General features: G+C 46.9%; 1 protein-coding gene across 1 annotated transcript in view; it reads left to right on the top strand.

Annotated features, from left to right (window-relative positions):
* The first annotated feature begins 222 nt into the window (after positions 1–222).
* LOC119434080 (uncharacterized) overlaps positions 223–11,516 on the top strand; it is a 207,903-nt gene continuing 196,609 nt past the window's right edge. Inside the window, exons 1-2 of the mRNA XM_049658515.1 lie at positions 223–330; positions 10,079–10,200. Coding sequence (XP_049514472.1) covers positions 10,158–10,200 — 43 coding nt within the window. The 5' untranslated portion in view covers positions 223–330; positions 10,079–10,157. The remainder of the gene's footprint in view (positions 331–10,078; positions 10,201–11,516) is intronic.

Below are 11,516 nucleotides of genomic sequence, written 5' to 3'. Positions count from 1 at the left end.
AAAAAAAAAAAAAATCCCCATATACTCGACGTAAGATTGCAAGTTACAAGAAGCGCCGGTCATTTTAGTCCCGCAGTTTTCATGGGTCACTCCGAGGAGTGCCCGTAACCCGAATGTGCCGATAAATTGTTCGCTGTAGTAAATGAGGTAGATGACAGCGATAAGTCCACACCACGCATAAGAAAAAAAAAGCAAGAAAAAGCGATAGAGCTGTGTTACGCACGGCAACTGCGCTCGGTCGCCTAGGCAATGGCTGAGCATGCGCAGTGCGCTGCTCAATGCGGCAGAATGCCGTGAGACGTGGCGGCGGACGACACGGCAGCAAGTGCGGTAAGTGGCACTGAAATTCGTTTGCTCGAAGTATACCAGCGGATCGTGTTTTAGGGCGTATTCACAGTATACATATCGGTTACCAGCTGCGCGGCTACAGGGTCCCGCAATTTTAGGGGAAACACCTCGTTAGTATTAGGATCTCACAGAAGCCGTAGTCTAGCACGAAATTTAGAAGACTAATCTTCCAGTAGGCCTCGTATTAGGTCCCTTTAATTTTTTTCTCGTGAAGTGGAACTGTCGAAATTCTGACGAGCACTGACGCAACCGGGAGGGGAGAGGGGTGGGTGTGCAAACCGGACGGTGTCCAAACCCCCCTCCCGAGATTTCTGTGACGTATTTCTGTGACAATGCGGTCTTCCTTCACCAGGATCATTTTTTTCTACTAATTACCTGGCTAATTCATTGAGATTATATCAGGAATTTTGGGGCTTCAACTAAATGCGCCACTTGCTATGCGAAAGCTGCGATTTTGCCCCAAAACGTCCCATTCCGTCAATCTAAGTACGGTATACTGGTACAGCACGTGAAATACGAGAAGGGCTGCGTGGTGATACGCAGCCCTGCCCGATACGAATCACGCCCCGAGAGGATGTGCTTTCCCATGAGAAGTCACGGCCTTAATTCAGCCGTTCAAATCTCGTTTAATGTGCCTTATCTAATTAGACTGGTAATAAGTGCAAAAGTTGTCCCGGGTGGCCGAAGAAAATTGGCGACCGAAAAGTGCCGCTTCAATAACCGTAGATTCCCTAACTTTGGCTATGGTGTTGGGCTGCTAAGCACGAGGTCACGGGATCGAATCCCGGCCACGGCGGCCGCATTTCGATGGGGGCGAAATGCGAAAGCACCCGTGTACGTTAGGTGCACGTTAAAGAACCCCAGGTGGTCCAAATTTCCGGAGTCCCCCACTACGGCCTGCCTCATAATCAGATCGTCCATGGTTTTGGCACGTAAAACCCCATAATTTAATTTTTTTGGCTAACGTTAGCTAGGGCCACCCAGCCTGCAGTGTCTTAAGAATACATTAAACTCGGTCGCATTATTTCACACAGACGAATGTTACCGCTCGCACATTTTTAAATTTTTTTGTGTCTTTCTTTTGACTATCTCCCGGTCGCTATTTTCTCCCAATTGTCGCTCTTATCAGGTTATCACTCTCCGAAAAGACGGTTTTCGTGTATCGGTATACTTTGCGAACGTTGTCGCCAATATGATAGCGACAGTATAATCAGATTGCATGCGTCACGCGAATGGTGCTGCACAATTTTCAGTCTGTGCGAGTGGCTGTGATTAATCCGAAATGTACAGTGCCGTCCACGGCTGTGTTGAGCCAACACCACCTAGATAGCACAAGGCCCGTTCGCTCCGATCCATGACGTCATGCTACCTGGGCCGACTGCCATAGAATCTAATGGGGATGCTCCCGAGTAAGCAACAGTGATTTTGACCTTATCGCTGTCGTCACGCCAGCCTTGGCAATGGAAATTTCGGGCCAGGGAGGTAGCGTGACGTCATGAATCAGAGTGAACAGGCCTTCTGCTATCTAGGTGGTGTTGGTTGAGCGCGCGAACGGCCGTTGACTATGATGATGATGATGATTTATTGGCATCCCCTTTGAAACGGGGCGGCGACAAATAGTCACCTAGCCTGCTTGATTTAATCATGTTTACGATACATGTTCTTTATCTAGCATTTTTGTATCCCTCTCATTAATCTTTTTTTTTTTTTTCACAAAATTTACCTTGTACCGCTACCTATGATTTTAAGAGATCAGGTCATATCCATCTTTTCCCTGCTTTTTTTTTTCCACCAGTACTCTAATCGTCTCTTGCTTATCTCTACGGCTGATCGTTGATGTTTCCTTCCACTTTAAACCCAAGCGATTCTGGGAGTTGCACGTTACCTTCGCTTCTCGCTGGGTGGATCCCGTCGCATTCCATTAGGATGTGCTGAACCGTCTTTGCTCTGCGGGGCGACAACTGGCGGTGGTTGCCGGGTCCTAAATTGCGCGCCATGGAGCATACGCGGCCTAATAAACTTGCACACTTGCGCGTGTTGCATCAAACCAGAGGTGATGCTCGTGAGCGCCTTTATCTCGAACAGTCCGTGAGCGCGCTTCATTTGTTGCGAAAGGCCGGCGCGTGTTACCAGCCCACACATTTCATTCTATCGCAATTGCGGTGCCGCAAGTGCCCTCAGGGCCGGTATTTTGTAGCGATGACTTTAAAGTAATAATGCCTTTTCGCGCTTATCGCGCTTTGTCAGTGGTCAGAGCGACGGTCCGCTCGCTTTATCAACGGGATCAGCCGGCCGTGAGCGCTGGATGATAAGACTATTCCAAAATAAGTCATAAGGCATCGCTACAAAATCGCGGCCCAGGCCGAGCGCAGATTTGGGTAAACAACGGCGCTTTTCAACTTGGCCACTCGTCAAAAGCAGTTCTACGCGTCCATTAGGCCGCGCGTGGTCCTGGTCACACTATCTCGAACCCAGCAACTGCCGCCAGCTGTCGCCCTGGAGAGCAACGCCAGCCGTTAGCGCGCTCTACGCAGCAGTGGACGGCCCTGTAGGGTAGCGCCTGTACGACCTTGTATTTTCCAGATTAACTCGCCCCATTTTCAATCCTTCTGCAAGCCAGTCTGGTTTTTAATAAAGAGAGATATCTTTATCGCGGCCCCAAGCTCTATTCTACATCAAGGAAAATAAAATAACTTGTTCGCCCTATTTCTGGTCATCAAAAGTGAATTTGTAAAACTAAACACTGAAATCTTATTTCACCAACAACCTAATGAGTTTAGGAACTAACTAATTAGTAAGTAGTATGCTGAACCAACCTCTACTGAAGACCCATTCCAGCATATTAAAAAAATTCACCAACGATTACGATACTCGCTAATGCGAAATTTGAGCGCAGCTCTATACGCGTTTTCATTTCGCGATATATTCGCTGGCGCGGACAATCTGTCTCGTGTGGCACGTTCCAAACGGAGCGAAGTGTGGCGTGTCTGACTCGCTAAACGGGAGATCGCGAGAGGCAGCGCGTGGGTGATGCGTGGGTGCGATTCACAGCAGCCGCTGCCGACAGACCTCCCAGACGACGCGGGCCACTCTGGCGCCATCTTGTAGCCATCGTCGCTGCACTTCCATTTCCTTCTCACGCTTTCGCCATACCCTCCTCCTCCGCTTTCCTCCTCGCGTATTTGATCCCCCGCGGCCGGGACTGTTCTCACATATTTCGTTTCATCGCTGGTTGCGCAGCCCTTACTGTCTACTTAACCTCCAAGTTTCTGCCTCATGAGTTACTAGTAGCAGAATGCAATGATTATACACTTTTCTTTTCAAGAATAGTGGTAAACTGCCGGTCGTGATTTGGTAATGCCTGCCGTATGCGCCCCTAAACAATCTTTATTCTTCTGTAAATTTTCTTCCCTTGATCAGGGTGGACTTTGAGTAATTGACCTAGATAACCATACTCTTGCACAGATTCTGGAAACTGATCGCGAATCACGCCTTTTTGTTCTCTTGCCAGTGCCTTTTTCTTCTGCCCATATCAATCTTCAACTCTACTCTCTGCGCCTCAGGTCCTCAATTATTTGTGACATTTCATCCCCAGCGTCGCTCAACAGGACAATGTTACCTGCAAACCGCAAGTGGCGGAGATATTCGCCGTTGATCCTCACTTCTAATTATTCCAAGTCTAAAAGCTTGAATACTTCTAAGCATGCAGTGAATAGCATTGGAAAGATTGTCTCCTTGCATGATCCCTTTCTCGATTGGTATTTTCCCGCTTTTTGTCGGGGAGAATTAAGGTAGCAGTGGAGTCTTTATGCTTATTTGCTAAGATATTCATGTATGCTACCTGTACACCTCGATTACGTAATGCCTCCACGATTGTTGTCATCTCTACTCAATCAAATGCATCTCCCTAATCTATGAAAACAATATAGAGACGTCGGTTGTACTCTACAGATTTCCCAATGACCTGATTGATGACATGGATACGGTCCATGGTAGGATACCCTTCCTGAAGCCAACCTGTTCCTTCAGCTCACTGAAGTCAAGTTTTGCCCTGATTCTATGGGAAATTACCTTGTTGAATATTTTATGCAGCACTGAAAGCAAGCAAATCGGCCTCTAATTTTTTAGTTCTTTAACGTCTCCTTTCTTAGGGATTAGTATGATGTTGGCATTCTTCCAGCTGTTTGGTACACTTGAAATCGTTAGGTATTGGGTATAACGGGCCGCAAGCTTTTACGTATAATATCCCGGGCATCTTTGAATATCTGGACTGTTATTTGATCTTGTCCTGCCGCTTTTCCCATGGACATGTCTTGCAAGGCCCTTCTAACTTCATCGCCAGATTTAGAAGGAGCCTCTCTGCCCTGTTCGCCACTACTTCCAATCAAAGTTGCGAGGATACTATGGGTACAGCTTAGTATAGAAGTCTTTTGCTGCATTTACTATATCATCTAAACTGCTGATGAAGTTACACTGAAATTTTTCACTGCTTTCTTCTATGCCAAGTTTTCTTCTCAGTGATTTCTTACTGCCCCATTTTTTACGGCTTCGTCAATCTTTCCGACATTGTAATTCCGATTTTCGCGTGATTTTTTCTTGATTATGGGCTTTGACAGTTCAGCGAATTCCATCTCTTGATTTAGACACTTTCTCGCTTTTTCGTTTCTTTATTAGGTCTTTTGTTACTTGGGAGAGCTTACATACTTGTCGCCTTGGTGCCTTACCTCCCACTTCAATTGCTGCTTTGAAGTTAGTATATTTAGCGTTTGAGCGATTGCGTCTGTGTTATACTGATCTTCCTGTTTTAAGGATGTATATTTGTTTGCGAGGCCCAAACTGAATTCATCTGCACTTACCCTGACTGCACATAGGTAGGCCTGTTACCTCATGTCTAAATTTGCTCTTCTATCTTCAAATTGAGAGAAATCATATGCCTCACCTAGCTATGATCACTACCCTTCACTTTAACTAATTACTTGTAATAAAAACATTTTTCCTGAGATATGAAACTCAACGATTACATTTTTTACAAGGTAACGCTCACAGTGATTCCATCACTTTTTTAAGTAACTAATTATATGTAACGAGTTACTTTACTGACGATGTGGCGAGGGGAGCAACTAAAAGTGACAGATTCCATCTCAGTAATTGCTCAACTATGTTAATGGGGCAGTAATTGGCCAGATTCTGCGACGTCACCCGCTTCCACCAAAAGTCGAGGTGCATATTCCCACCTACTAGCTCCAAATTAGACAGACCTCAGGCGGTTGACTGGAGGCGACTTCAAACTAGAACCTTCGCCAACCCGGTGCACCTACATCGCATCTACCCCGAACTATACCCAGATGACTTGTGCAAATTATGTAGGACAGAACACGCCACCCTAGAACACATTCTATGGGATTGCGCACATGTTCAGGATGAATATGCAGTCTCCCCAGAACAGCTTGGGGCGCGGTGGAAAGCCGCGCTCATCAGCTCAGATCTGCAAGATCAACTATGGGCCATCCAGCGAGCTCGAGAGGCGGCCGGGAGACAGGGTCTCTCTACTGCCCCTGGCGCGGCCTAGGCCCAGACCTCAATCCGCTGGTCTAAATAAAGTTGTTTCACTCACTCAGTAATTGGCCACCATAATCAACTACATTTTTAAATTAGGTAATTGTATTCGGTAACATTTTCCCCCTTAACGTGTACAAGTACGGTTTGTGTATTACCTTACTACTTTCAGGCAACTTCTGGTATGAAGAACCCCTCGATATTGTCAATGAAATTGAATCTTCTACGCACGCTAGTGCTTTGCGTTGTAGCTGTACTAATTGCAGAGTGCTAATTACTGCGAGCGCTGCAAGGGCTACGAAAGTCTTCTTGTGAGAGGGGTTTGAAGGTACAGTACGAGAATTGTTGCCATGGGAGGTTGTGTATGCTAGAAGTGACATTAAGCTGAAGATTTATTCGGACTCACTAGGCGATACGCTAGCTGGATAGCTGAAATGATAGAGCGACCGCTCCGGAAAGGCGTTGGTTCCGTGTTCCATCACCAGACCAGGATGCTGTAAGGTTTCTATTCTGAAAGCGTCGTGCTACAACTCGGGTAGATGACAATATTTCCATTTCATGAATAATAATGCACCTTTCCGATTTTCGCACAACTGTTGCCGTATTTGGGTTATTCAAACGGAAGTCAGTTCTCAGACAAGGGCTTAGAGGGTGTACACTGTTGTGATCAGTCAGTCGTAACTTGAATACTGTGTTGACTGCCTTTCCCATCTGTCATCTTCACTGGCAACATTTCATTGAGATAGAAACTATAGGTTCTCTTCAGGCGAATTTCCTCCACCGTCGTATCCGTTACTGCGAGGTTCCGTGTAAAGTTCAAGCGCGATAAGATTCTATCGCACCCCGCGCGCCGTATGCTGAATAGTATAGCGAGGGCGAGCCAAGGAGGATGGCTGTTTGATCAAGAGCGCGCTAAGAGACGGGAAGGGGGTCAGGTGAGCGTGCATCTTCTCGTCTGGCCAGGCCGTTGCTGCGCATGGCGCCACTGAACGCGGTCCTGCGTGCCCCATATTCGAGGAAATTGCGGTGCCTACAAAGCTTAGGCGAACCGAGATGGCCGGCGGCTTCGGGTGCTCTGTGTTCTCGCTCGCCTAATGTTTGAGACCGCCTTATCTCAAGTTTCGGAGGCACGTGGAAGCACGGGGCAGCAAGAAGCGTGCGGTCGCCGCTGCCGGTGCTCTTCATCAGATTGGAGCATACGCGCGGGTTGTGAGAGCGAGCGTCGATGGCGATCTAGTGGGATCTGTTGAGGTTTGCCTGTGCGACACTTGGCACCATGCTTGTTAGTTTAATTAGTAAGCGAATGTTCGCGGCACTTTACAAGGCCGATAAGACTATGGCCCTTGTTTCATATAGTTGCCTAATACTTTGCTATTACAATCAATTCTTCACCTTTCGGGTGAAACAGCGACATTTTTTTCTATGTTTAACAAGAAAAGCTTACAAAGTTGTGAAAACCCTTAACTACTATGCGATGTGTCACGCTCGCAAGTACTAGTCGTCACATTAGTCGCGAAACTACGAATCTATCAATTAGTGCTGCTCTTGGCTCTTGCTGCTTACCAAGTTCGCATGTGTGGTTGTCGCTGAGCGGCTATGACATACTGATGGTGAGCGTGAGGTTGTAGGTTCGACTCCCGACAGTGACGGCTGTATTTTGGTGACGGTGATGCTCAAGAAAGAAAGAAAATGAGACACTCATGCACTTACATTTAGGTGCACCTTACAAAAATTCAGGTGGTAGAACTTAGGCCGGATACCTCTACTACTGCGTTATTTATAGCCTCAGTGTAGCTTTGGGGCGTTAAACCACGCTAGTCAGTTAGTTACCGCTAGATAACATTTAGTAGCTCTCTTTGGGTTGCAATTCGGCCCAGACGAGAACTCAGGATGGCACAGAGACACGCATTTTACTGTTGAACATCTGAATATTTATTGTGAACAGATCGGCATATATTAGTCGGAACACTTAAATCACTGCTATAAACCGAGAGAGCAACGAGATAGAGAGAGACAGATAATTTATTTGAAGGAAGGCAGAGAGGTCGGCCTGAGCTAGCATGCTCTAGCCTGCAACGAGATAGGGTGCATTGTATCTTAAGACTCGCATGGCAGAGGCAAGGCGACCTACCATTCACACGTCGACAACAAGTTTCTTTGTGGGATAAAGCTGGTTAATCTGATCAAAAGAATGTCCAACCAAGTGGCCCAAAAATTCGTGCTGAGACAATTTGCACATCTCGTAAATGTTATGTTCTTCTACCTCAACACTGGTTAATATCTGCCTGTTCCATGGTGACAGGTAAAACTTTGGGAACGAGAAACGGACGTGCTCGTACTCCCCAAAACTATCATAAACTCCACTAAATAACTTTCGTACTCGCAAAAACTCTTTTAACGTCCGCTAAATAACTCTCGAACTTCCCAAAATCTACTATATAACTTTGGTACTCTCAAAAACTCTCGTAAACTCCACTAAATAACTCTCGTAGTCCCTAAAACTAAACTCCACTAAAAAACTCTAGTACGCCCAAAAACTCTCCTACACTCCACTAAATAAGTCTCAAAGCTCCCAATAACTCCCAAAACGATTTCTAACCTCTACTAAATCACTTTCGTACTCCCTAAACACTGCCGTCAGGAGAAGAGAACTTTTTCAACTCCCATAAGCCTGAACTACATAACACGCTTTGTTTTTAGCATATAGAAGAAAACAACTTCAACATAATAATTAGGTAGCAGTGCAGATAACGAAAGAAACCTAAACATTATGTGGCTAGAATTTCCACACTCTTCTTTCTGTTTTCGCAAAAATGTGCGCTTCCTTGAAACAACCGTTAAACTTAGCACAGTGGCTGTTCTCGATGCGCCATAGCAGCTACTTCGCTATCCAAGCACTTAGAGATTCCAAAGTTCGCAAAGATGTTTCTCTTAAGCCCAGTGCTTAAAGTCAGGGGGGTCTCGGGAGGGTTCCACGCCGCCCATCAATATTGAAAAGGGATCTGAGACTCCCCTCGTCTGGACTCGCTCTGACTCTGCTTTGCAGGCAAGCTTGTACTACAATTATTTCGTTCGTTTCTTCTTCGGGGACTTTACACGCATGACGATCTAGACTTTTCGTGATTTTAGAAGTTTTACCATTTTTGGTTTAACATTGCTGGTGTCAGCATTGTTTCGCTGAGGATTGTTTCGTGTTTTGTTTTGCCTCGAGTGAGCCACTTGCGGATAGTCTTACAGACTATTACCCCTACTTATTAAATTGTTCTTTCTGTTTTCGTTCGCAATCCCTAGCTGTCTCTCGCTCATTTTTCGTTTAAAGCTTGACGTGTACAGCTTCGTAATTTTTTAAATATTATCGCGCGAGTGTCGACAATTCTCAGCGCGTGATGATGGCGCCAACCGGCGAGATCGACAAGAATTCTCGCCCGCGTATAAAGCACGGCTAGCGATCAGTCACCCCTTACGAGCCGACGACGTTCCAACTAATGTTTATTCACAAGCCAACTCTCGGCGATTTCGCCGGTTCGCGCCGTGTTAGCAGTGCCGACGATCGCACGATATTATTTAAAAAAATGCTGCACTGTCGCCTGTCATGTATACCAAATTTGTTGTTCTTGTAATATTTTGGATAATTTCGTTTCGTTCACCTGCAGAGAAATTTTATTAATATTTACCCCGCTTCGTTGATTGTTTGTATAATGTGTAGTTAAATCTCGTGTTTCTAATATAAAGTTTACTTAAAGCACATTTTTTTTTGCAAGAATGTTACTCACATTTACTTAGTTTTACCATCTCCGTCGTATCAGACCGTCTAGACTTCAGAAACGCTACCTTTGTTCTTGACGTCACGATTACTATAACACAGTGGTTTCGCGAATAATGTGACATACGCTAGTAGTGTCGACGCGTCGTTTCACTGTAAGCTGCTTTACGTCAGGCACCCTCGAGCACACTGGCAGAGCGTGGGGATCGCTTGTTTCAGGTCTTCAGGGTAATGCATTGATTTCTCTATTAGTGCTGGTTTGTTTAATACTCCGGATATACCACCGCGCTTTCATTTGGTACATAGTTTATAAATGGGTCAGCCTATTTGTGTATGAGCTGAGAGAAAACAGATACGTGTGAAACCGCAAGAGACGGATGCGTGACACTTTTGTTTTGTTGGCCCGGCTAGATCTGGCTACAAAAGCAACACCGGGAGTAGCAGCAACCATAGCGACCGGGTGAGGCAACGCGGATCTCGATAGCTATACATGGAGATCCCGGAGGACACAACCGCTTCCAAGAATACATGCGGTGAGCCTTCCTTGTTATTTTCAGTTTGCAATCAATCAATAGCATGAGTTGATATTCATCTCGATATCGGTGAGGGCAACTTGAAGGTGTTGTGGATGTCGCGAAGTTCCATTACAGTAGGCAAGGAGTGACGCTGATTGCAAGGGGTTAACCGTTTATTAACATGGAATAGGGTAGCGACAGCAGGAAACTATTTACACAGACATCAAAGACTACGAATCAAGATTTACAGTGATCTTACAATTTAGGCTTCTTTCTCTTAGCCGAATCAACGCCGAATCTGTGTCCAACCGCGCCCTGGCCGTACCTAAAAGCATCCCCAATATCACTCTCACCCCATAGTTCGTCCAATCACAATGCACACTATGGCGCAAATCACACTGCGGCGCGCACAGTGTGCACACAACGGGGCTCCAGGGTGACACTATCCGGAATTCAGATATGTCAAGGCCGTTGCCTGAAAACCTTTGCCGTGCAACGAGTCTCTTGTTTGACAACCTCGCGAGACGAAGTCCCCCAAAGAAAACACTTCCACGCACTCTGGGGCATCTGGTCCGTTCGTGGAATGTCTCGGCAGGGGTGCATCCAGCGGCGATGTGTTGACTTCAAGGCCACGCCACTGCTTCCGCGAGCCGAATGCCGGAAGCCCCGACTCACAGTCAACCCGCTTACGCGCTCTCCGTAAACCGCCGCTCCCCCACCACCCCCGACGGCTGTAACTATCGGCCGCCTTGGTGTCGAACCGAGCGTCTCTTTTGACCACCCCGCACGGCCCTTCCATGTAGCCGCCCGCACAAACAACGCTGATCTCCACTGCGCGGTTTTGCTTGCTTTGGGAAAGGACACAGACGCTACTCGGCGCAGTCAGCAACTACGGCATCTACAACTGCACCACAAGACAACACACAGACGGTGCAGGGGGCGGCGGCAGCAGCGAGAGAATTGACCTTCGTGCTGCGTCTCGCATTGTCCACATCGCAGATCGCTTTCAAGATATGGGCGCCCACGCGGCGTGTGCAGCTGCCGCCGGTGGAGGCAGGCTGAGTCTCAGTTTGACCTTGGCTGAGCTTGAAGGTCAGATTTACGGAATCTGGGCGTTTTCTGGGCTTCTGCCTAGAGTGATAGAGCTATCGCTCTAATAAAATTTTGTGCGCACTTCTCAGCCGAGCGTCGAACACCGCCGGCGGGGTCGGCACATTCTTGCACGGGTAGATTCCTCGTTGACGTCACCTATTCTCCTCGCACGGGGCGGTACGTTGGACAGACTTTCTCGCGCCTGTGGCGCTTGTGCTGTATCAGTCATGCGGGATTATACA

The sequence above is a fragment of the Dermacentor silvarum genome, chromosome 11, assembly GCF_013339745.2.
Source record: "Dermacentor silvarum isolate Dsil-2018 chromosome 11, BIME_Dsil_1.4, whole genome shotgun sequence".
NCBI lineage: Eukaryota > Metazoa > Arthropoda > Arachnida > Ixodida > Ixodidae > Dermacentor > Dermacentor silvarum.
This window is presented reverse-complemented; position numbering and strand designations above follow the sequence as displayed.